The sequence below is a fragment of the Mastigoproctus giganteus genome, chromosome 2 (genome assembly GCF_048544385.1).
Source record: "Mastigoproctus giganteus isolate SK-2022 chromosome 2, ASM4854438v1, whole genome shotgun sequence".
NCBI lineage: Eukaryota > Metazoa > Arthropoda > Arachnida > Uropygi > Thelyphonidae > Mastigoproctus > Mastigoproctus giganteus.
The window spans coordinates 186,491,494-186,518,779 of NC_143576.1; the positions used below are offsets into that span (position 1 = coordinate 186,491,494).

General features: G+C 38.8%; 1 protein-coding gene across 5 annotated transcripts in view; it reads right to left on the minus strand.

The window, feature by feature from the left end:
- The window catches only part of LOC150089838 (KICSTOR complex protein kaptin-like), a 164,347-nt gene that overhangs the window by 48,565 nt on the left and 88,496 nt on the right, over positions 1 to 27,286 (minus strand). For all 5 annotated transcript variants that reach the window (XM_090368853.1, XM_090368851.1, XM_090368855.1 and 2 more), the window contains 2 exons: positions 23,232 to 23,307; positions 3,074 to 3,147 (listed from right to left, as the gene is read on the minus strand). In XM_090368853.1, the coding sequence (XP_090224979.1) occupies positions 3,074 to 3,147; positions 23,232 to 23,307 (150 nt within the window). The remainder of the gene's footprint in view (positions 1 to 3,073; positions 3,148 to 23,231; positions 23,308 to 27,286) is intronic.

Sequence of the window (27,286 nt, forward strand, 5' to 3'; positions counted from 1 at the left end):
GCAATAAAGTAATAATTAGTTGAACTTTGGGATCCTCTCCCCTTAGTAAAAGCAAAGATGATAGCCTTATGCCAAAAGTCTGGAAAATGCTCCTCAAGAAAGAATTTGCTATACTGAAAAGGCAGGTAATCTGCATTGATGAAAGGTGCTTGATGATTTCATAATGGATATCATCTGGCACTTGCCTTAATAAAGGTTACAGCTGTTTTTAAATCTTGTATGAAAATGGGTTGGTTCATTGTTAGAAAGAAATCCTTTTATATAAAATTTTAAGTGCCTGCTTTTCATTTTTCTGTTTTGGGAACAGAAACTCTGTATAGTAAGATTTATTGCCAATATGCTAGAAAAATTTCCCTAAGAGCACTACTATTGCAGTTTAACCTGCAATAGCACATCCATAATATATCAGGATCAATGAAGGGTGCAACGTATATTTTTCCCTCATTTGAACAGAAAGTATATAAAATGGAACCTTTTGGCTCTGAACTTCTGAACTCATTTTGAACATAGCATGCTTCGGAGATGTACACATTTAAAGAGTAAGACTGGTTATGGTGGGATATCACCAGAATACCCCACCAAGTTTTTTTCTGCCTTTTTGCTGCTATGCATTTTATATTCCACATGGTTTTCGAAAAGGCAGAAATTGGGTAGATGTATCTAGAATTTGAATTGTAGCTGCATGAACAACATACATTTTATGTAATATACATCACTGCATCATTATCAGGCTCACTGGGTAGTGATACTAGATGTTGAAAGACATTCCAGTCAGTCTGCTCAGTCTTCCACTATGATAGCCTAAATGGAAGACAGTTCCCACTAAGTAGAGTGATTATCAGGGAAGCAATCACTTCCATACAGGTTCTCTTCCACCTCCCAAGTAAGCGAAAAGAGGAGAAAAGAGAAGGAAACACAAAGATCAATGGCAAGAAACATATAAGTAAGCATGTGGAAAAAGGTATGCTGTCGCATTTAGAAGGGAAATGTTATTTCCTTCCTCAAGAGAGAGACTAGCTAAAAGTACATTTATATCAAACTTATACAAGAATGAATTGAATTAGCCTGGATATGTTGGACAAATAAGTGTTAACATATCTTAGCCTTTTAAGAAACGTAAAAATACCTTGTTTAAGTTCTTTGATGACATAAATAATAAAATATGAAGTGAATCAAATCTTTGCACGAGCACAGAATACAAGTTGAAAACTTGAAATAACAGCTGTTTATGGTGAAGTCAGTATTGTTTGTTGTTGCAAAAAGAGCATATACATAAACAGTGGACAAGTCATTACACTACAAATATTTAATATGACAGAAACTTATGTCCTTAGATATAAATTTAGTATCTAGAATACCTATTTCTTAATTAGTCCTCTTGTCTTGCCATAACTTATCTTTCTATATGTTGCTGGTACCAGCAAACATATAGAAAGACAAATTTTGACTGTCAGTATCTGAATCATCTCAAAATGCACTACTTTTTTAAAAAAATATATGATCAAAAGAGTTATTTTACTATCTATTTAAAATATGAGACTATAAACAAATATTTCAAAAAAAAAAAAAACATAAATCTCATATTTTAAATAAATTATACCATAACCTTTCAGGGATATTATCTGTTTAAAAGTAATGCATTTTGAGGCACCTCATGGATACCAAAAGTTGTTCTATTATGAGTATCAAAGTTCACCTAAATGATTTCATTCTATACTGATTGGTCCATAAAATATGCATATATTTTTCACCTGGCTGCTTTCAACTATCCTCCAGTAAATAAACAAATTAAGTGAACTTAAGGATATAAGCTCACTGGTTCTGGAGACAAGACTACCCTGTTAAGGCTGATATATAGGTAGGACAAAGGAGATCAATGGGCTGTGTGAAAGAAAATACTAAAACAATTGGTAGAAATTTGTAGGGCATTACATACAGCTATTCAGCAAGGACAGAATGAGGAAACTGTACTATCCTCTGACTAATATGGGCATTCTGCTTCTTAAAGATATTGAGCCACATAGTATTGAAGACATCCTGTGTATGTGCAGCCCTCTGCAGCCTCGTCTCTTGCAGCCCGTCTGCACTGCTCAGAGAACTTCATATCTGCCTGCACAATCACCCCCAAGTCCCTTTCATTCTCTACCACTGTCAGTGTAGTACCACAGAGTTGATACGTTGCTCTGGGAAACAGCAACCCCAGAGCAACGTATCAACTCTGTGGTACTACAATGACAGTGGTAGAGAATGAAAGGGACTTGGGGGTGATTGTGCAGGCAGATATGAAGTTCTCTGAGCAGTGCAGACGGGCTGCAAGAGTAGCTCATGGAGTATTGTCAATGATATACAGGAATTTTTCCAGCAGGGATAAGGAGGTGATTATTCCATTGTATAAGGCAATGGTCAGGCCACACCTAGAGTACTGTATACAGGTCTGGAGGCCTCATTTCAAGAAGGATGTAGAGCTGCTGGAACGAGTACAGAGAAGGGCAACAAGATTAGTGAATGGAACAAAGGGGTGCTCTTACGAAGAAAGGCTTAAGTTTTGCAAATTACAGTGTCTGGAGACTATGCACCAGCGAGGTGATCTGATAGAGGTGTATAAAGCCTTGAATGGTTTAAGCATGCTCAATGCTGATGGGATTCTTCCTCTAGCTCAGAAAAATCACCTGAGAGGGCATAAATTCAAATTGAGGAAAGACAGATGTAGGATAGACGTGCGGAAATTTGCCTTTAGCCAGCGGGTGGTTGGTTGGTGGAACAGACTGCCATCCCTTGTGGTGGAGGTTGATAGCCTAAATAAGTTTAAGGCTCAGCTGGACAGGTATTTTGAACGAACAGAGGGGTGAAGTGGAAGTGGGTTTTTTTTTTTTTTTTTGGCTGATGCTGCATAAGCTTGCTTTCTTGCATCAAATGCCTCTACTAATGCTAATGCTAAATGCTAATGTGAGCTCTACTTTCTTGGGAAATTTTTCTCTTTTATATGAGTTTATCTTACAGTCAGGCTAATAAAGTAATATTTTAATTATAATTTAAAGCAATAATTATTATGAAGTTTCATAACATCACTTACATGCTTGATAACCTTTCAAATTCTGGAAAATAATCGGCACTCTGTTCTTCACAAAAACTATGATGAGTTTTGTCCTAAAGATTAAACATCTGCAAATTATATATTTGAATTAATAAATGCACTTTTTTTTTTCAGTTATGCATTATACAGGGTGGTCCAAAAGTAATGCCTTTTTTTATTTTTATACTTGAAATGTTTATTTCAAATAACTTTTTGGTTTTTTTCTGTTCTTATTAATTTTTTTGTTTTCTAATTTTCTGTTTCATATTTGAAATATAATTTTATTCAAGATTACTCTAAATGAACATGGATTATCATTTAGCAAAGGAACAAAGACTGGCAACAGTTAAACATTATTACTAAAACAACAATAGTGGAGTTAAAGCTGCTTGTTTGTTTGTTAGCAGATTTTAATATTCGGCAATTTAAAATTACTAATTCGTAATATCACAAGACTGGTCAGAAAATTTAAAGAAACCGGAAGCGTAAATGATTAAAAAAAATCTGGAAAGCCAGTTTCAGCAACAACTGCCAGAAAAGTCACACGAATTAAGACAATCACTGGTGCAAACTCCTCAAAAATCCAGTCGACATCTATCTGCAGAGTTGGGTATTAGTAAATGCAGTGTTCTTTGACTCTTAAAAGAGAACAAGATGAAGCTTTACATTCCTCAGGTGTTAAAAAGTTTGCATGATGGTGATCAAGACAGACAGTTGGAATTTTGTGAAATTTTCTTGAACAAAGTTTGTGAAGATGAGAATTTTCCTGATAAGATATGGTGGTCAGATAAAGCAAAGTTCAAACTGAATGGGCATATCAATCATTATAATTATGTATATTGGTCTGATATAAACCCCACATTGCTTTGGAAAAAGATCTTAACCTACTGGGAATCACAGTCTGGGCAGCCATCTTATCCATGGGAATAATAGACCTAATACTCTTTAATGAGACTGTTTAATGAGGATAATTATTTGCAGATGTTACAAACTGAATTTTGGCCAAGAGTTCATGATCAAAACAATATTTTTTTCCAACAGGACAAGTAAAGTGTGCGTTAGTTGTCTGATGGCAGCAGGGGGGTTTCCCCCATCTCCACGTTGTATTCTTTGTAAGTGACAGAGAACTCTGTGGAACCCAGAGATTTAAAAAGTGTGTGGGGAGTGGTTGTGTAGCATTATGTTCTGTTGTTTCTCTGACCATTTAGCCATTTGGGGGGGCCCCTATTGGGACCCACTGTTGCCCACACTTTGCCAAGAGGAGGAAGTCAGGCACCCAGTAGATTATTTAAGTACTCTGGCAGGCTCCACCACCTGATTTCCAAGGATTTCAGTGGCAAGGCCTATAAAAAAATTTAAAAAAAAAAAGGAGTGAACACTAGAATTTGGCTGAAAGAGATTTACAAACAAGCAGTAGAATTTAGACGTTGATTAGAATTTGGCGGCATTGTTAGGGGGTGTACTCAGTCGGTTTAGTGGGGGAAGACTGAATACTGGGGAGGGGAAACAGGCAGAAGGATGAAGACGATAGAGTAGGCATCCTCAAAGAGGTCAGTGAAGAAGAGCCCACCAGGTGAAGTATGGGAGAAGGCAGGGAGGGGGAGGAGACAGAGACCTAAAGGGAACCAGGTTAGAGTACCCAGTTCAGATTGCCAAATGGCATGTCGGCAGCAAAGCCGCAGTATGTCTTCATCGGTGATGGTTGTCAGGTCCATGTAGTGTCGAATTCGGTAGGAAGTTCAAGCTGCCCATCCTGCTCTGCGGGTGGGACATGTTAGCTGGCAGTGGGGAACCCACCAGGCGAAGGGATGGAAGAGACACACACTTACTTCATTCATAATCTGCATTCTCACTCTACTTGCATTCTATTTTTATACTTTTTTTCTTATATTTTATAATTTTTTTTCCCGTTTTATATATATATATATTTTTTTTTTTCACTCACTCATTCATCTTTTTCTCACACACACCAGGGGGGGGGATGCAATGATGTATAGTGTAAATTTAAATACTAATTAAAACTAGGGTTAGTGTGTATTTAACTGTAGCATTTATGGGTTGTGTTCTTTTTATCACACACACACTCATTCATTCTTCTGGCTTTCATTTCATTTATTCGACTCTTGCTTTCTGCACTACACTCTCTGGGCACCTGAACTTACTGTTATTCTTCACCTAGTCGCACATTTTTTGCAGGCCAGGGGAGAATGCAGTGATAGTGTTTGTGTGGTTAGTAAATGTTTGTTAGTATATATAAAGTAATGTATGTTATTATTAACTTTATATTCTTTCGGCCAATTACATTTGCTCTTCCACTCATTCCCATTCACTCTCTCTTTCCCTCATGCTAGGTCACTCTTTCTTTCACCAAAACTGCCATTTATTCCCTTTTACCATAATTCTTAGTTCACTCAGTGCTCAGCCTATTCATTCTGTCTTTCATTCTACATTCATCCTCTTGCTACTAGCTTACTGATATTTTTCAGCTAATCTGCTTCCCTGGCTGCCTGTACATTTCCCTCCCCTACATGGTTATTTATTTGGTGTGGGGGGCCCCAGGTTCCTACACATGGCAGGGTAGTTCTGGGGGGTTTTGTCATGTCAGGTTTCTGTCAGGGTGCAGAATACTGCTATCCTGACAGTTTTTAAGTCATCGTCTGGGCATGGTGGGAAATGTGGGAAATTTTAACTATTCATTATTGTTTAATTGCTGGGGGGGTGAATTGTCATTGTTTGGATAGTTCTGTGCATTTTGAATACTTTCTGTGTGAAGGATGTAAAGGCTTTATAATTTTCCTCTTTTATGATGAAAAGATGTTCTTCTACTCTTGGGAAGGTGCCAATCTGTGCTATTAGCTCTGTTTTGGAGATGTCATAAATTATACATTCATATAGAATGTATAATTTATGACATTTCTAATCTCTATTTCTAAGTCTTGTATAGTAGACAGAGGTTCAATATTAGCTCATATTCAGTGTTTTTTTTTATAATGTCTAGGAATGTGGGGGAATGATCCCCAGTTTCAGTCTGAATAATACTGTCTAGGATGTTATTTACAGAATCTGCCCAACACAGGGTTAGGGTTCCATCTGGTTTGACAGTAGTTTCCAAGATATCTCCTCTTGGCAGCTTGTTGTTCACTATTTTGTAGACAACTCCCCAAGGGTTATTGTTTCCAGTAGTTCCCACCAAGTGCCTTCACTCTCGCCACAGGTGCAGTTTGGATCATCAGTCAGCCCTAAGGAGGTTAGTTTCACCTTTAGGGAGCTGTGACCCCTCAATAAAAATGTTGTATAAAGTCCAGGGGAATACTACTTAGGTGGCTTTGGGATAACCATTGCCACCCGTGGCAGAAACCTTTTGGTAACCAGACCTCTGGTTTCCTGCTCCCACTTTGTTTGCCATAGCTCATGGAGCTTTAAGAGCTATCCTCAGAAATTCTGTAGGTATGCCCTTTTTAAATCTATAATATAAGCCTCTTTTGGCTACTTCCAGGTGAAGTGGGACAGCCCCGGCCAGCAACTGTAGTGCAGGTGTGCTTACTGTGCGACATGATCTGGTAATAGTGAGAAGTGTTGTCCTTTGTATCGATTCTAATTATTCCTGTTTCTTACCATGGCCAAGTGGGTGAACCATGCACCAGCTCCATAGATGATAACAGGTAGGAACATTGCATGGTATATGATTGCCAGGGTCTTTCTTTTGAACCCCCAGTCTGCTTAACTTTTTTTTTTTTTTTTTTTTGATTTGGTAGTTGTTGGCGCATCGGCTTCTGTGGCCATATTGCACCTCCCAAGGTTTTTGCAGTACTTTGATCCAAGCCCGAGGCGGGAATCGAACCCGCGACCTTTGGGTTGCTGGGCAGGTACTTTACCCACTCGGCTAGCCCGGTCGGCATCTGCTTAACTGATCCTGGCAATCATACCTGCATAATTTCTCACTTTCTTCACCAAGTAGGTCAAATGGGGATAAAAAGTTAATTTTGAATCAAAGACATTTTAGTTCTGTTACCATTTTTATAGTAGTTGTGTTAATTTTAATTTATGGACGTCTTTTTATGTCCAAATTACCTTTTAGAAGTATTTAGTTGGTTTTTTCAGGCAATATTTTGAGCATTGGCACAAATGCACATAAGGCATTGTGCCCGTGCTCAGCATTTGATCTTTTCTCTACAACCACTCACGTGTTACCTTTTACAAGGAAAATCATGTCATCTGCTTTCCATGGGTCCCAGATCCAAGGCCAGAAATTTGTCCAGAACAATGTTCCAAAGAAAGGGCCAAGGATTGAACCCTGTGGGTGGCCTTTATTCAGAAGGTGTGTCAATTTGTCAATTCCTGAAACCTTGTGCGTACTGAGACACTTCTGTCAGTAAGGTAGCTGTTTATTACCTTATAGAGGTTTTGTGGGGAATTTGCCTGGTGGAGTCTCCTAAGGACCCTAGGCCACCAGAATGAGTCAAATGCCCCAGCAAAGTCAATAGAGATTGCCAGTGTATATTTCTCCTCTGAGTTTTTAACTGTTATCAGTAGGTGGTGCATGGCATCCTCCATAGAGTTGCCCTGCTTAAAACCATACTGATTGTTCCAATGTAAACCTGCTTCTGTGTAGTATTGAGCTAATTTACTATATACTTTCTCTGGTACAGGGAATAGGACTATTGGTCTATATGATTTGGGATCAGTAGGCAGTTTCTCAGGGTTTTTGAGAATTAATCTTAACACAGTTTTTTTCCATATTCTTGGGACTATACCTTCTCTCAAACAATTATTATATAGTGCTATTAATTTGCCTGGTGCTATTTCTGCTAATTTTTTGCAAATCTCAACCTCTAAGAAGTCAAAACCTGGGCATTTATTGTTTTTGGTTTTAGATAGTGCTATTTCTAAGTCTTGTATAGTAAACAGAGGTTCAATATTGACATTGTCATATTCAGTGTTTTTTTTTATAATGTCTAGCTGGGTGGGGGGAATGATCCCCAGTTTCAGTCTGAATAATACTGTCTAGGATGTTATTTACAGAATCTGCCCAACACAGGGTTAGGGTTCCATCTGGTTTGACAGTAGTTTCCAAGATATTTTGTAGACAACTCCCCAAGGGTTATTGTTTCCAGTAGTTCCCACCAAGTGCCTCCAGCATTCCTTTTTCTTGTCTCTTATGAGGGCTGTATACTGATTCCTGAGAGTTCTCAGGAATCAGTATACAGCTGTATAATCAGTATATAATGAGGTGGATGCATAAAGAATCTCTTAATGCAACTACCTCATTCTGTGGCCAAGATGTTCTGGCTCTTTGAAAATTTCTCCTCGCCTGGTGCACCCTTCTCCTGAGTATAGTCAGTTCAGGGCACCACCAGGGGACTGCCTGCTTCCTCGGTTTTTTCCATGGGATAGACAGGTTTGCTGTTTTTGTTAACATGTTTGTCATAGTCAGTGCTTGTTTGTCTGGGCTACAGCTGTCTGATCTAGACCACTCATTTTCCTGTGTTTGCAGCTTAGCTGCTGTATGTTCTGCGAAAATCTGCCAGTTTGCCTTTTTAAGGTTATACCTTTTGATATCCAACAAGGAGTGTTGGGTTATTTGTAATTGCCTTTAGTTTGAAGGTGATGGCTCTATGATTTGATGTGGTCCAGGCTGGCTGGACACACCAGTCTGTAATTTTATAGGCTATTGAATTGGTAGCAAGAGTGACATCAATGTCACTCTCCCGCATGGTACTGCTAAAAATCGGTAAGTTATTAGGTTGATTTATCACTTGAAAGGGTGAGGTGGCTATAAAATCTGACAATACCTGGCCATTGTGTGTGTGTGTGCCTGCTCTGTCTTCTGTACAGGTATGCCATAAGGCTGACTGGCAGTTGACATCAGCACATACTATGATATTTGCTGTAGGTAGCAGGTCTGTGACTGCTTGTAAATATTCTATTGTAGGATTTATATCTTCATCAGGTTTGGAATAAAGTGAGATAACATAGAACTGTCCCACAGCACTAGTGATATGAGCACACACTGCCATTGGGGAGGAGAAGTGACCCACCTTTGTGACTGTAAGGTCATGTTTTTAACTACTATTGCTGTAAAAGGGACACCTGAGGTGTATTCTATGATTTTGTAGTTTCTTGGGTATCCTTGAACACTATTCTGTTCCAAGAACCAAAAACCCTACACACACATTGTGTGTATGGTTCTTGGAGTACCAAGATGTCTAGGTCATTTTCTTCTAATTTGAGCGTGATCTGATCTACAACAGCTCTTGCTCTTTGAGCATTCATTTGGATGAGATTTAGAGCCCTAGCCACGTTTATATTTTCAATATGGCCAGGGGATTTGTCCTAGATTGTATAAGTTTTACCATTTTTTTATAGCAAGGGCATTTGTCATCCCTGATGCTGTGTGCATAGTCAGTCAGCATTGCTGCCTTGCAGGTAGCACATTTTGGCTGCCGAGACTTATTTTTGCAGCTTTTGTAATCGTGGCCAGTGACTGCACAGTGACCACAGGCAGGTTCCTTTTGACTGCAGTCCCTAGCAGTATAACCATACTTATGACATTTAAAACATTTTTGTATGGGGATATGTTCCCTGAATCTATGGCTGGTCCAGCCAGCATAGATTCTCTGTTGTTCCTGCAGTGCCTTCCATATTTTAGGTGTAATTTCTGCTATTATGTTAAATAATCCATTTCTTTTGCTTTTGGTTCCTCTTTTTAGAAGGAATTCAGCAGCAAATTCAACTATTGTCATTATGCTACTGAAGTTTTTAGAGTATATATCCATCATTAGGTCTTTTTCTAATTTTGCCTCTGGTACATCAAAAATTAAGATGCAAGGATTTTTTCCTTTTGGCTTTTCTGTTTTAAGCCCAAGTTTTGTGACTTCAGGTATTGCCTCCACCTTTTTTAAATCCTCTTTATTTGCTACTTCCAGTAGCACCCCATTTTCTTTCACTTTTCTCATACTGTTAATTTTTATGTCCTTTAAGTAGGGCTTTAGTTGTGTCATCCTCACTGGATTTGTGGGCTGAGTCAGGCACTGCTTTTAGTATGACAATATTTGTCTCTTTATTTCTGGGTGTTTGCTTTGTCTTGTTAACCTCTTTTGGCTGCGTAGCCACTGATTTATTTGCCCTTGCTACTTGGGCATAACTTAATGTGCTGATCTCCTTATAATTATTTTTTTCTTCTGTCACAGTTTCCACTTTGGTTTTAAAAATTGTTTTCTGTGTTCAACTCTATGACTCTCTGCTCCAAGACTGTCCAGCAGTTGATTAACTATATATAGCCTTGTTGCAGACTTCCCAACAGGACAAGTGTAAAGTGTAATAATTGTCTGACAGCACCAGGGGTTCCCCCCCATCTCCACATTGTGTACTCTGTTTTTGTGACACAGAACTCTGTGGAAGCAAGAGATTATTATTATTATTATTATTATTATTGTTGCTCTTATATTATTTCTCCCTGATTGGGGGATTACACTCCATGACGGGAACTACTACCAAGTACACAGGGTGGTTTTAATGTCTGGTGTTACTGTTGGTCGAGGAACTCTGACTATCCTACAGGTGTTCAGGATTGCGACTTTCTGGAGTTCCTTGTAGGTGTTCCCTGGGAGGCCTATTGCTGCTAGGCTGCTATGTAGAGTTTTTGGCACCATACCGGTGGTTGACATGATAATCAGAGTCATCGTTACTTCTTGCATATGCCACATCTCCTTGACCTCATGTCTCAGGTTCGTGTACTTCCTAATTTTTTCCTCATGGGTTTTCTGGACATTGCTAGTGTTGGGCACTGCTATGTCAATCAGGTAGGCAGCTTTTTCCATCTTATCCACAAGGGTTATGTACGGTCTGTTTGTGTGGGATGGTCTCATCCATTATTATGGTGCGGTCCCAGTATAACTGGTTGGGGTCTCTAGTACTGCCTGGGGTTTGTACTTATAGTGTGCTACACTTTCTTTGGTCAACTAGTATTTCCTCACTAGCTTCTGATGTATTATCCAGGCTATCTGGCCGTGTCTATGAGTGTACTCAGTCTGGGTGATCACCTTGCACCCTGCAGTGATGTGTTGGATTGTTTCTGAGGCCAGGCGGCATCGTCAACATGTGTCATCTGACATTCTGGGCTCCTTCACAATGTATTTTCTATAGTTTCTTGTGTTGATTACCTGGTCTTGGATGGCCAGCATGAATCCTTCAGTCTCGGGGAAGAGTGTCCCACTTGTGAGCCATGCATTGGAAGCAATGTTATCGATGTGATCTTGATGGAGGTCACTGTAGTGTCTGCCATGGAATATCTTCTTTGCCCATCTTTCTAGCTTTGTTTCTTATGCCGTCTGGGTGGGAGAGGGCTCCTTGCTTAGATTGAGTGGGGTATACCACTTATCTATCTTCCTTATGGCCTGATGGAATGGTGCTGTGTTGTTCTAGAGGTAATCCTTCAGGTTAACTATTGCTGTTTCCTGTTGCTCTATCAGGCTCTTTTCTCCCTCTTTCCGAGCTATTGTTAGTCTCTCCACTGCTGACTTTGGGTGGTGTTGGCGGCTCTTGGTCATCATTGTTCCTTGTCTTTCGCATGATATCCTCTAGCTTGGTGTTAGTCAAATCTGTGACCTCAACCCCAGGGGCTCACATCTGGTGAGTATGGGCTTGGCACACCCAGGGCCTTGAGCTGGATGTCATCATTCTTATCCTTCTTGATGATTCCCTTCTGCTTCTGACTCTCTCTCTCTCTCTCTCTCTCTCTCTCTCTCTCTCTCTCTCTCTCTCTCTCTCTCTCTCAGGGTAATTCAGATTTTTTTTTTTTTTTTTTTTTCTGCTGGTGCAGTATAAGCTCCAGGCTTCCTTGCAACATATGGCTAATAATAATAATAATAATAATAAAGGAGTACGTTAGTACTGGAGCTGCATTGGTGTTTATGACTTTAACTGTGTTCTCTCCATTCAATTTTGCTTTCAGCATGCTTCTGAGTCTCTGACGATATTTTTCAGTCAGGCACGTCTTGATTTTTTTGTGCTCTAACTGCTGAGCCTGCATCATCCCTAGGTATATGTAGGTATCTCCTTCAGTCATAGCTTCGATCTCTTTACCAGTCAGCAGCTGGTAGTTTTGGCCGAATAATTTTCCCTGGTGCAGTGCATGGGTCTTGCATTTGTGTAGACCAAATTCCATCCTGATGTCCTTGCTGAATTCTTCGGTGATCCGGAGTAGTTGCTGCATAGAGCTTGATGTCATCCATGTACATCAGGTGGGTGAGGGTGCACAGGTTCTTTCTTCCTTCTTTGAGGTTATATCCATACTTGCTGCCATTAAGAATGGTTGAGTGCTAGACAGAACCACAGTGGGCTCACAGCATCTCCCTGCAAGATTCCTCTTCTGATGGGGATTAGTCTGGTTGTAATGTTCTCAACCTTAATGGTGGTACTCCATTTCGCCGTTGTTGCTCCTAGAAAGGTTGTCACTATTGGATTGACCTTGTAGATCTTCAGGGTCTCTATTAACCAGCCATGAGGTACGGAGTCGAAGGCCTTGTGGTAATCAAAGTAGGCCATCTATAGGTTGCGGTTCTTCTTGTAGGCTTGCTCCATAACTGTGGCATCTGTGGTTAATTGCTCCTCTGTTTGCATTCTTTCTGGTGTTTGGCCATTATGTTCTGACTAAGTGGAGGTCATTGTAGATCCTGACCAAGAAGATATCAGATATCTTCTTGGTCAGGATCTTGTATGTTGGGAGGCAGGTGATTGGCCTGTATTTCACCGGGTTTCTTCCATCTTCATCTTTAGGCTTCAGATATGTGACTCCTTCAGTGAGAAACTTCGGGATTGTCTCCGGTTGCATTATCATTCGAGTGAGCTGCTCTGCTAGGTGCTTGTGTGTGCAAATGAGCTTCTTGTACCAGTAATTGTGGATGTTATCAATTCCTGGGGTTCGTCAGTTGTGGGTGTTCTTGATTGACTGTTTTACTTCTTGAATCTCCCACTCTCTCATCTTTTGTACGTCCTTGGTTTTCTTCGATTCTACTTCTATCCAGAGGGCTCGGCTGTTATGTCTTACTTAACTGCTCCAGATATTTCCCCAGAACTCCTCAATCGCCTTCTTCTCGGTTGGTCTGTTTCCTGCATTCTCATCTTCTTCCAGTTTCCTGTAGAATGATCTTTGGTCCTCATTGAAGATTCGGTTGTTTAATTTTCCCTGGGAACTTTCTTTGTACTGGCTTAGTCTCTTGCTGAGTGCGAGGAGGTTCTCCTTCAGTGTGTCGAAGTATTCTCCTATTCTCTGATTTCTGGTCTCATGTTTGCTATGGATGCTGTCTCTCTTGAGTTACATTTTACTCTTGAGCTCTGCTCCTGGACATAGTTTCCAGTGGCTTTGATGAATCTTATGGAGTCTTGGTTGAGGAGTACCACCAAGTTCCTGTGCAAGACTGAGATGATCTGATGGAGTGAGGTGGTGTCTCCCTCATTAAAGGGGCCAGCCAGAACAGGTGGTGCAGGAATGGTAAGCATACTGGATGGTGGGATCCCAGATGAGACCACTTGGTCCAGAGCAGATGGTAGTTGTGTAGCCAAGAAGTCTGCTGGGGCAGTTTGAAGTGGCAGAGCTGATGGAGTTTGGTGAGCACCTGAGGAGACTCGTGTCTCAGGAGCAGCAGCCACAGGAGTATTTGGAGCTGCAGTTGAGGTGGAGTTTGCCATCGATTCGAGGATGGAGGCAGCTATTGGTGTAGAGATTCTTTGGTCCAAGGTGGAAGCTGAGTAAATATGGTCTATGAAAGGTGATATACAAATATTATTCATCTGTGCAGGAAGAGGAGAGCAAGAGGAGCACAGAGGACAAGCTCTGGACCTTCTCTTGGGCTTCTTTCTCTTTGAGGAGAATTTGCCAGGTACTCTAAGAAGCAGAGAATTAGAAGTCTCCGATTCGTTTCTCTCAGATGTGCTAACCTCATTCTGGGAACTTTCAGCATTTTCATTATTTTCAACCATCTTACTGTGCCGGGATGAAATATTTAAGTTCAGGGTGTGAATGGTTCTACTGAGTTTTAGTCAAATCTCCAGAAATGACTAGTGAAGAATTTAAATAATTAACAGAAAAGAAGAGTTTCCAACTCTTGTCGGTAGGGTGCGCTGAAAAAGATGGGAAGAAATTTGCATATTGTATTCTTGGGCGACAGAGGACTGCTGACGTCACCCAAGGATCAGTAGTCAGATGTATCAATGCACAATAAAAGAAAGTCCCCTTCAAAAGCTGCTATGTAAATAGTATGTTCCAAAAATTAATAATCACATATTAATTAACTCAATAGACAATCAGTATTAATCACTACTGACATCATAATTAATAAATAAATGTTCCTAATTAAAAGTTCTAACTTAAGTTCCTGGCTTCAGGAGGACCAATGGCCGATCTCCCTGGAGGTCGTGTGACTTGTTATTTCAAACAAAGTGGCCGAAGAAGAAAGGATGAATTATTATTCGCGTCAAAACAATATGTCCCTCAAAATCATAATAATCAATACAATTTCACTAAAAATCAGTATCAACTGATATGAAATTAATTAAGGTATCCATAACTCTCTAAAAGATAGAGAAATCTAAAGATAAGGGGTCTAAAACTATGGCAAAGAATGATAGTTAAAAACAATGGCCAGAATTGGGCGTAGCCATTATGAACGAGCCATGAATGAACAATAAGGGTGAAGATTTAAAATCGTTCATAACTGAAGAACGCCTTAGAAGTTAGGCATAAAATAAACATCAGTCGACTCACCGAACCAAACAGATCCACTTCGACTTGAATTTAATCTAAAATGATAAATTGGAACCACTTTGAAGAGCACTAATTAACACAACCCGTGCACTGTGGCATCACTACTGCATCCCTATCACACAGGACAGTGCTCCATCCCATTATGGGATTAGAGAATGGTTAAATCTCAATTTCACAGACAGGTAGCTATGATGATGTGCTTACACTGAGTGGCCACCATTATCACCAGATCTATCCCCCTCTTGATTTCTAGCTGTGGGATGTAATAAAAGATCTTGTCTACAATATGAAACCATGAACAATTTCTGAATTAAAACAAACAATTAGGGGCAAATTTGCCAATGCAATATGTATGAGGGATTGTAGGAGTGTAATAGCAAAGACTGAAGCTTGTATTGAACAACAGGAGGGGGATTTTGAACATTTTTTGTAGATATTAACATTCTGCTACATAAAGAAACATATTAAACATTACATGACAGTTTTAACAATTTCCTTTATTAAAGAAACTTAAATGAGTTTCTTTAATAATAAATGAATGAATAAATAAAGAAATGAATAAATAATAATAAATGAAATCATTAAAAATTTATAAGAAACACTATCAAGAATTTGTAAAATAAAGAGAAATAAAAAAAAAAAAAAAAAAAAAGGGCATTTCTTTCGGACCACCCTGTAGAATAAAACATGAACCACCAAAGATCATACAAAAACATCATGTATACTGCATTACTTTTTTTTATCTAGAGAAATTCCATATCACAGATCAAACTGGTCAGCAAAAAAAAAAAAAAAAACGTTTTTTTTTGCTCCCTGTTAAAATTCAGAGTGATTCTTGTAGATTTGACATTGCTGAATTCAAATATGCCAATCATATTACTGTAATACCTACCAACCCAACTTTAAGGGAGAAGAGCTTAAAGTCAAAAACTAAGTTTCTAGTAAAAAAAGATTTCATATATTTTAAGAAAATGTTACATACAGTACTAAATATTGAACAATGGGTCTATTAACCTTATTCTATTTAAAAAAATGTTTCTCTGATAAAAAAAATACTTATTTTAGTTGTATAATTTTATAGCCAAGGCTTAAAATACTGTCTGTTAACTCATTAATATGTTTTAGCAAAAACTTATTTCCTAGTACTCACCTCTTAAAATTCATATTATTGTTTAAATTCACTTTCACTTTTATTTCCTATGGAATTTAAACGATAATATGGATTTTAAGAGGTGAGTACTGAGAATTAAGCTTTTATCAAAAAATTTTAATACTTATTTTATCATTTTTTGCCTTTTATAATTGTACATGGTGTCTCTAGGATCGACTTGAGTTATACTGGCACCCCGGGCAGGGAGGTATTCCTACACCCTCTTCCAGATATAAAAAATTTAAGGTGTTTTCATTGAGCTAATATTTTTATTTTTGCTAGAGAAAAGTTAAAAAGACAAATGTAAACACAAAAAAAGACAACCAACCAGAATATTTATAATGTTTTAATTGTCATATTAAAATATTAACAATAAAAATTTTACAAAAGAGTCAATTTTTTATAAGGACATTTATCAAAATACTAGTAGCGAGTTGCAGTTGCACTTACCTTTAATTTATATAATAATAATAGTTTCTATAATTAAATTTCAGCTGCTCATGTGAAAGAAATGGGATGCACATAGGATTGTAGCCTGGAAGAATGCAATAAAAGTGCCCCTTTCAAGGGAGTTGTCATTGTTTCGCAAACTCGGTTCATCTCTGAGGGGTGTGAGAGAAAATTTTCGGAGTTCTCTATCCATTTTCACTAAAATCTTTGAAAGGCGGAGAGCCTTTATGTCAGATGCATGCCACGTGGCTGATGCATTTTTGACTGTTTACTGCATTATAGAGAAAGAAAGGGACGGAGAAAGGGCCTCCACACCTTTCCCCAAATCTTTCGTTTTTCCCCCTTCCCCAAAACATATGTGCCCTCTCAAACTTTCAACACCCCAACGTCATGTGCCCCCAAAGTGTCAGTGCCCCAGGCGATCGCCCAGCTTGCCTGTAGCTCAGGCTGGCCCTGGATGTGTCCCATATTAGATTCCGACAGTAGTTTGCCAATGTATTTGTACTCAATTTGCCCTGGTATCTTTTTTCCATTTGAGAAATATCTTGGTGGAACATTTCACCATGTTCATCAGAGGCCACTCCCATGTTTTCAGGAAAAAGTCTAAATGGGAATGTAGGAAATGAAACATTAAAGACATCTTGCATCTCAACTCTTTGTATGCTAAAATTAGCTCATCCACAGTTTCACTGTAATTTTGTGATTTGTCATTGCTTAAAAAGTTCTGGAAGACATTTTCAAGTGCCTTCCAGGCTTTTATTTCCGTAGCATTTAATTTTTTAGTGAATTCCTCATCTTGGAATAGCAGTTTGATTTGAGGACCCACAAAAGTTCCCTCTTTATCTTGGCCTCACTAATTCAAGGAAACTTTTGCCTCAAACAAGAAAATTCTTCTCCTTTTTTGTCCATCGCCTTCACAAATATTTTTATCAAACCTAGCTTGGTGTTTGTTTTGTTTGTTGTTTGTTTGTTATTTGGTTTTTAGGAGCATTAGCAACTAAGGCCATATTGCTCCGGGATATGCGGTGGTCATTCCCTGACCTTTCCGCATCCTCCATATTTGGTGGTGACTATGCGGGATATGCGGTGGTCATTCCCTGACCTTTCCGCATCCTCCGTATTTGGTGGTGACGGGCTTGAACCCCGGTCTAATCAAGAAGTGCGTGTTACGCACTGCTGCTCCTTCCCACCTGGCTACAGAGACGCCTTAGCTTGGTGTGCAATGGAGATAAACAGATTTTTGACTTATCCACCAAAGGAGGATGTGCTACATTTTTCTGGCTGGTGTAGTTTCTGAATGGTCTGCCATTTTTTTTTATCCTATAGTTATAATCCTTCGCTTGGCTATGTCATTCACATAAAAGGCAGCAGTATTTAGTGTACAGCAGTATTTAGTATATCAACCTTGCAACTCAGTCAGCAAAGCTACAACTTTTAGGTCAGCACAGACATTCCATTTGTGTTCATGATATCATATTTTTTTCAAAAGAACTTGTGGTTCTTGTACGTTTCCTTCATGTGAACTGCATAGGCCAATGGTATAAATGAATACTTATTTCCATTATGGAGTAAAACTGCTTTCAAACTGACCTTGGATGAATCAATGAAAAGCCTCCACTGCTCAGAGAAGTGCTCCCTAGCCAGGTGGGAAGGAGCAGCAGTGCGTAGCACACGCTTCTTGATTAAACCGGGGTTCGAGCCTGTTACTACCAAATACGGAGGATGCGGAAAGGTCAGGGAATGACCACCACATGTTTCCGGAGCAATGTGGCCTTAGTTGCTGATGCTCCTAAAAACCAAATAACAGCAACAACAGAGGACTTAACAAGCACAGAGCAATATTGAGAAAAAGCAAATTTAGAATTACATTTGAAAGTGCCTACAATTCTGCTGAGACACAATAGGGGGAACACATGATACGAAACTTGTCAATCAATTTGGCCCTGGAGACATTGTGCAAGGCTCATGGAGTAGAATCTTTCTCAGCATGGTCTGTTCTTGTTAACAGGTGACACTGCTTCTACATGGATGGAATATACTGAAATAGAAAGGGTGCAAGAATATTTGCAAGCAAGGCAGTGGATGGAGAGCTGCTAGCTTAGGGGACACACAGACTAAGAGATTAACAACTGACACAGGCAGAAGTGAAAGTGATTATTGCGCTGCTTCTATTGGAACATACAGCACCCAAGAAAGCAAGGTACCAGAGATTTTAGGGTGTGCTATGTGTAATCATGGAATAAGGAAATACATGTGATGCATTAGGGTAAGTAAGAGAAAATACAGGTTCATGTATACTTGCATGTACACCAATGCTAGGAGCATAGTAAATAAATTTGATGAATTTGAAGTGTTGGTTAAGTCAAGTCATCAAATGCAGGCATCATGGGGATATCAGAGACATGGTGCCTTCACTGCCAAGATACTTGGAGCCAAACATCTGTTTGGCTCCGGACTGAGGTCAGCTCCCACGCTCATAGCCCATCCTAACAGACTAGCCCTTAGTGACTGTTTTCTTCCCAGGCAGATGCTCCCCACAGTCCAAGAAATCGATGGCGGCCTCTACAAGTTTTTGAAGGATTGGAAACACTGAAGACTGATCCTTAAGAGCCTAATCTCAATCAGGCAAACTGCACATTAATTATGAGCAGTGTAATAATGTCTAATACAGTCGAACTTGGTTATAATGAGCATCAAGGGACCAACAAAATTTCCTCATTATAACCGTTACTCACTATATCAGTGGTGAGTTAAATCTGCCTCCTATTTTTTTAAATTCTCAATAACTTGATAAAAATATTGTCGCATTCAAATTGTTTAGCAAATGTTTCCGCATGGGCCTCCAAGATCTGATCGTCTATTGAAAATCCAGCACTTCTTTGTGTAGTGAACCAATGAAACAAGGGGTGCTCTTACGAAGAAAGGCTTAAGTTTTGCAAATTACAGTGTCTGGAGACTAGGCACCAGCGAGGTGATCTGATAGAGGTGTATAAAGCCTTGAATGGTTTGAGCATGCTCAATGCTGATGGTCAGAATAATCACCTGAGAGGGCATAAATTCAAATTGAGGAAAGACAGATGTAGGATAGACGTGCGGAAATTTGCCTTTAGCCAGCGGGTGGTTGGTTGGTGGAACAGACTTCCATACCCTGTCGTGGAAGTTGATAGTCTAAATAAGTTTAAGGCTCAGCTGGACAGGTATTTCGAACGAACAGAGGGGTGAAGTGGAAGTGGTTTTTTTTTTTTTTTTTTGGCTGATGCTAAATAAGCTTGCTTTCTTGCATCAAATGCCTCTACTAATGCTAATATTAATGCTAATGCTTCACTGGAATTTGTAACCTCGCAATTTCTAAATTTTTTTTTTTTTTTTTTTTTAATCAGAATGTCCTACAATGGGGACTTTAACACTCCAGATATTGACTGGAACTTGTGGGTTGCATATTGATATGGGATTTACTTAAAATCGCAGCATATTGGTGTGGGATTTACTTAAAGATGTGACTACCAATAAGGGTAAGGGGAAGAGTTTTTGCTTTCATAAAGGAAATTACAATGGTCTCAGACAGTTTTTAAATTCTATACAGTGAGACTAACTAATGTTTTTACAAACAACAAATTCTAAGTGGGAAGCATTCAGGGAAATAATCATAGAAGCTACTAGACTTTTTATACCAATTAAGAAATACAGTTCAAGGCTTAGACCTAAATGAGTGGCATATTAACTATTGAGACATGTGGCAGTGAAGAAAAATGCATGGGAAGCATATAAATTATCAGGTGATACAGAAGCCTATGGTAGATATAAGTTAGTCTGCAATCAGGTCACAGAGGAGGTTAAGCAAGCCTGGGACCATTGTCGTTCTGATTTTCTTAAATCACATTGACAAATGGATATAGCATATGTTGTATTAGTATTAACCATATGGTAAAAGAAGGCCCTAGGCTTTGCAGCACTGGCCAAAAAAAAATGGCCACTCCCTCCTCATGTTATCCAACTGACCATTGAACTTTCCCCCCTATAATTTGAATTTATGGCCCCTAGTTCGGGAATCATATATAAAGGTGAAAATTCCACCCTTATTCACTTTACTTCCACCTCACAGAGCCTTATACACTTGATCAAGTCTTCTCTGGAGTGTTTAAAGCCTTTCCTCACATGGATGCCCTTTTGCTGATCTCACCATGTGCATTGTCCATCGTTGGACCCCTGCAAGAAGAACAATGTCTTTTTTTAGTTGTGGTCTCATTACATGAACACAATATTCCAAGCATGGTCTTACAAATGTCTTATACAGTGGCATCATAACCTTCCTGTCTCTACAAGCAAATGTATGATAAATCATCAAGAGCCTACCATGGGCATTCCCCAACACTAGTTTACGCTGCTTAAAGAACTTCATGTCCAACCATACTGTAAATCCCAGCTCCTTTTCTTCCTCTACTATTTTTAGTTCACCCCTCACTAAGTTAATAAGTTATTTTGGGTTGCTGTTCTCCAAGTGTAAAACTTTGCATTTTGCTACATTAAAATGTAGCTGCCACTTTTCTGATCAAAATGGTCAGAAAAGTCTATTTAAGTCATCCTGAAGAAACTCTGCTTGGTGCTATTTAACTACTCTACTAATCTTGACATCAGCTGCACATTTTGACATCATGCCCTGTCTCCCTTCATCAATGTCACTTTGGAAACTCAAACACAGCAGTGGTCCTAGTACTGATCCTTCAGAAACCCCACTTCTTACATTAGCTCAATGTGAAGAATAACCATTAATCTCAACCCTCTGCCTCCTGCCCTGCAGCCATCCTGATATTCATCTAAGGATATCTCCCTTTGATTCTATCATGTTCCAGCTTATACAGTAATCTCTCATGCAGGACTAAGTTAAATCCTTTGCTGAAATCCAAATAAGCAATGTTGAAATTATTTATTGCATCCAGCTGATGAGTGACTCTGTCAAAAGTATTTCAACAGAATAGTCAAATATGATTTTTCTTTAAAAAAAACTATGCCATGTTTCATTCAGAACTCCATTTTTATCTAGATAATCCTGTATTGCACTCTTGATTATTGCATCCATGATTTTTCCTACCACTAAAGTCAGATTGACTGGTCTGTACTTAGCCACTTCACTCTTAGAACTACCTTTATATAATGATAATACATTGGCACTTCTGCAGTCTATTTGTCGAAATTTGCAGGTTGTGAGGTGATGAAAATGTTCAAAAAATGATGGTATTATATCTTGAAATTGCAATGTGGTAGCATAGCAAGGTTAAACTTGCTGTAAAATGTTCAATGGAACATCTAAGTAATGCATGAATCGCCCATTTGTCTCCAGTCAATTTGAATTAGTATGCTGTTATTTGGTTTTTAGGAGCATTAGCAACTAAGGCTATATTGCTCAGGGGATATGCGGTGGTCATTCCCTGACCTTTCCGCATCCTCCATATTTGGTGGTCATGGGGTCGAACCCCGGTCTAACCAAGAAGCGTGTGCTTTGCACTTCTGCTCCTGCCCACCTGGATACGGAGGCGCCCAATTTGTATGCATTAAATAGAAAGTGTTTTGTCACATTTAAAATGAGTGATTTTAATGAGAAGTGAATTTACATAAGATTTTGTTTCAAATTAAGTAAAAGTGCAACAGAAACCCACAAAATGTTAAAACCAACTTTCATTAAAGATGTTTCATTAGCAGTAATCTCAAAAACTCTCCAGGGATTTGCAAAGTTCAAAGAGGACTGCTTGTCTGTGAAGATGATCCTGACTCTGGCCACTCTTCAACTTCAAAAACCAGAGCTTCAGTACACTTGCTTTCTTGATTGTCATTTGTCATACTAATAAATTCAAGGCAGGAAATGTGTTCCAAGCACACTAATACTGAGATTAAACTTTAAATTATTATCATGATAAATTTCAGTCATGGTTGCATATGGAGTGAGGAGCACATGCATTACATTTGGGATAGCCCTTGTATATCTGAGAGTCATTTATATATGAGATTATGAAATAGTTATGAGAGCATCCTTTCATTCAGTGGAAGTCCCTGTAGACTAGAGATGTGTGTGTGTATGTATCCCCAATTTACATAGTGGGATCAAAGAGTGGACTCAGTAATTACAGACCTGACAGCTTAATTTCTGTTCCAGAGAAAATAATGGAGTCACCAATAAAAGAAGTAATGCAGGACCATCTATGTACTACTCAGAGAACTTCATATTTTGTGTTCATCCAGGAATTTTGAATATTGTGTTCATCCAGGAATTTTATTAGCAGGAATAAGGTGATTATCCCATTGCATAAGGCAATGGTTAGAATGCATCTTGAGTACTGTATACAGGACTGAAGACCTCATTTTAGGAAGGATGTAGAGCTGCTGGAGCAGGTACAGAGAGAGTAATGAGATTGGTTCTGCAAACTTCAGCATCTGGAGATTAGGCGCCTGTGAGGTGATATGATTGAGGTGTTTAAGGCTTTGAATAGATTGAGCATAATCAATGCTGATGGGATTCTTCTTCTTGCTCAGACTACACACATGAGAGGATATAAATTCAAATTGAGAAAGGATGGTTGCAGAATAGATGTGTGGAAGTTTGCCTTTCACCAACAGGTGGTTGATTGCTGGAACAAACTTCCATCTGATGTTGAGAAAGTGAATAGTCTGAATAAATTCATGGAAGAATTAGAACAAACTGCTGGAGAGGATGGATAGTTGAAATGGAAAATTTTTTTTTTTATACGTGCTTTCTTGCATCATTTGCTACTAGTAATAGTAAAAATATATGTCACACTTACCTCTCTATATAAATGTACTTTGCAGTCACTTCCACTTAACAGCCATACCACTTCCTTATTTTTTCCAATAATCAGCCTGAGAAATGCAAAACATCTTTTTAAAAACTTCATTTAATAGTTTATATTTTTTAAAACTAATGAATTACAGTTCACAGAATGTGAGAACAAAATTTAAAATCATAATAGCAAATGAATGATAAAATTATAGGATAACAAGGGAATATTTCAACACAGTAATCGAAATCAAATAAAGCTGAAATGCATTATTGTGCTATATGTTCAATTGTTGTTGTTGTTGTTATTTGGTTTTTAGGAGAATTAGCAACTAAGGCCATATTGCTCCGGAATATGCAGTGGTCATTCCCTGACCTTTCCGCATCCTCCGTATTTGGTGGTGACGGGCTCGAACCCCGGTCTAATCAAGAAGCGTGTGCTACGCACTGCTGCTCCCTTCCCACCTGGCTACGGAGGCGCCTTGTTCAATTGTGAGGATCATTCTGTGCCCTTTGAAGATGAATGTTAAGTACAGTGGAGCCCCAACATCCGATGGCAACTCGTTCCACAAAACCCACTGTAAGTTAAAAATATTCTAAGTTGAAACCAATAATACATTCATTTTCTGTAATTCATTCCAAACTCGTGACAGGCAACCCCAGCAACACATAAAATAGGTATTTCTTACATGTTATATTTCATTTTTACATTAAAAATGAGTGTTTTATAAAGATAAAACATCTTAATAAAATAGTCATAAAACATCTTAAAATAAAAAAATTAAAAAAAAAAACAATAAATTAGCATTTACCTTAGACTTGAAGTGTAGAGCTGATGAAATCAATGGCAGCGTAGTGGTGGTGGGACTATATCAAGATGTCAGGTGTCTTTTCAGTCTTTTGCTGTTACTCACAAAGATACTGTCCAAAATGGACTGTTTTTGACGACTTTTTTTTTGTAGCTTCCTGAAGTAAGAAATGACTTTGTCTTCCATTTTGCACATCATGAGTTCAGTGTTTTCAATGTTGGGGTGTTTTTTACCACTTCTTTTAAATGCTCCCAACAAGAAATGACATCTTCAACTCCTCAGCTGACAGGATGGGTGTCTTCTTCCTCTTCAGTGTCACTCGCCATAATTTTCTCCAACGCTTGTAGCTCCTCTGTTGTTAGCTCACACCCATGGGCATCAATAAGGTCCTCCACATCCTCTTTGTCAACCTCCAGACCCATTGATTTACCAGAGTGACAATATCATTTGTCAAAGCACCATCATCTTCAAATCCGTCAACATTATGGATAAGTAAAGGCCAGATATTTTTCCAGGCTGAATTTAAGCACCTGGTGGAAACATCATTCCAAGAACTTACAATCAGCCTCACAGAATCCAGGATGCTGAACTTCGACTCCAAAAATTGTTGAGGGTGACAGCATTTTCACCAGAGGTCGCTGCAAAGCAACTTGCGAATATTTTCGTGGTGTAGATTTTTTTGAAGTTTGCTATCACTTGCTGGTCCATTGGTCAAAGAAGAGGAGTGGTGTTGGGTGACAAAAATTTGACTTGAACAAAGTGAAAATTTGAACCCTTGTGAGATTGAACAAGGTTGGGACCATGGCATGGGGCATTATCTAGCAGGGGCAGTGCCTTCACAGGAAGCTAATTTTTCTCAATTTAACTCTTCTCAAGAGGTCAAAAAACTTTAAGTGCCCATTCATTGAAGACATATCTTGTAATCTAGGCCTTCTTGTTACTGCACCAAAACACTCCCAGCATGTCTTTGTTGACATTTTGTTGTTTAAATATTCTGGGGGTATTAGAGTGATACACAAGCAAAGGCTTCAGCTTGAAATCTCCACGGGCATTGGCACTCAAAAGGAGAGTAAGCCTATCTTTCATAGACTTATGCCCAGGTAAACTGGCCTCATCCTTAGTGATGCACGTTCTCCTGGGCATTCGCTTCCAGAAGAGGCCGGTTTTGTCAAGGTTAAAAACCTGCTTGGGAAGATAAGGCCTCAGCTGTCTTTTAATCAGCACTGGATGCCTCTCCATGCCTTTAAACATTTTTCGTATTCGCAATTTTTTTGAAGCACTTGAACCGGCCTCTGCTAGCTTTATAGTCTTCAAAGTGCATAGCACTGCCACTGGTTGATGGAGCTTTAAGTTTCAGATCATCATAGATCTGCTTAGCACGTTCGCAGATAAATTGTCTAGGCACTGTGTCACTCTTTATCTGCTTTTCCCTAATCCATATCAACAAAAGCCTTTCCATTTCTACAATAAAGTCTCTTATGTACCGATTTGGAATCATGACTAACTTTAAAACATTCTTTAGAATATCCTTTTGTCTAAGTATTGCAGAAATAGTCGATTGAGGAAACCATACTCACATATTAATGCACTAATTTTTACTCAATGTTTTTTTATCATCTCTTGCTTCACTTTAATAGAAATTTTATTCTAAACTTGTGCTTTAGGAGTCATCACTATTTAATTTCAATTGATTTAATTAATAAATTCAAAATTAACCACAATTAAATTACTGTAATTACTTATGATTAACAAAAACACACTGCTTACAAACTGAACAAGCACATAAAACAGAACATAAAGAAACTTTCCGAAGTACTGTAACATGCGAGAATGTTTGTTGAACAATAAAAAAGAGCTAATTAGTTGAGAACAATCGTACGGGTGATGTTCCTTGCACCACACATCTGAAAATTGTCACCCATGTATTTTTCCAGCTATATTGGTTCCTGCAAATATCATCAGTCCTTAAAATAAAAGATCATATGGAAGGTATATCAGTTCTTGAGAATATTGGATGTTGATGTCATTGTAAGTCGAGGCCTCAGTGTACTTGGTGCTAAGTTTTCTGGGTTTTTTTTTTTGGTTTTTTTTTATGAAAACCCCAAACACGAGAGGTATTAGAACCTATAGTATTTAGTACTATGCATGGGTTGGAGGTTGAGAAGATGAAAGAAGATATTTGTTGACATTAGACTTGAACTTGTGTAGACTAATTTTCAAGAAATATGTATGAAGGAAGGTGGTTCCAGAAAACAGCAAATGAATGAATAAACGACGAAGATGAAAAGTTGGTTCTGTGAGTTTGAAGTTGGACAGTAAATGGATGTTGGCTGGTGGCGGCACATGTTCGACTGTTTTGAAAGAGAGAGCATGAATTATAGAAGCCAATTCAGAAGAACAGTGCCCATGGAAGTATCTGTAGAAAAGGCATGCAGCAGACACAGTATGTCTATGAGACAGAGAGTGGAGAGACTCTGTTAGAGATGAGTCATTAATTAACCTAACTGCCCTCTTCTGAATGGAATCTAGAAGCCTGAGAGAGGTTTCAGGTGGCACCACCTCAAATGGGGGAACAATATTCCATGGTAGGGCAGATTTGCGATTTGTACAGAGTGAACAGCTGTTTGGAAGAAACGTAACATCGAGACCGAAAGAAAACCAAGTTTTTTAGTTAATTTTTTAGTTAAGTTTTTTAGATGCAGAGGAAGCAATATTTGCAATGTGCTTGTGCCAAGAGAGATTAGAAGTCAGGGTAATCCCAAAAGAGATATCTCATATATCAGGGTAATCTCCAAAAGAAATATATATCAGGGTAATCCCCAAAAGAGATATATTAGGGGAGGTACACATGGACTCGAGACGTGCAAATGTGACCCCAATCCACAAAGAAGGATCAAAGGTAGACACATAATTACAGACCTGTTAGTTTAACTTCTGTTCCAGGGAAATTAATGGAGGCACTGGTTAAAGAAGCATTGCAGGATCATCTAGACAAGATTTCAGTTATAGTTCAGACACAGCATGGGTTTGTTAAGAGGAAGTCTTGTCTGACCAATTTGATTGGATACTATGATGTAGTCACAAAGGAACTGGATGCAAAGAATAATTTTGATATCATATATTTGGATCTTAGAAAGGCTTTTGATACTGTTATACATGGAAGATTGCTGCACAAATTGGAGCAGTGTTGCATCAGAGGCAAATTGCTGCTATGGATAAAGGGATGGTTGAGTGGGAGAAGACAGAGAGTGGT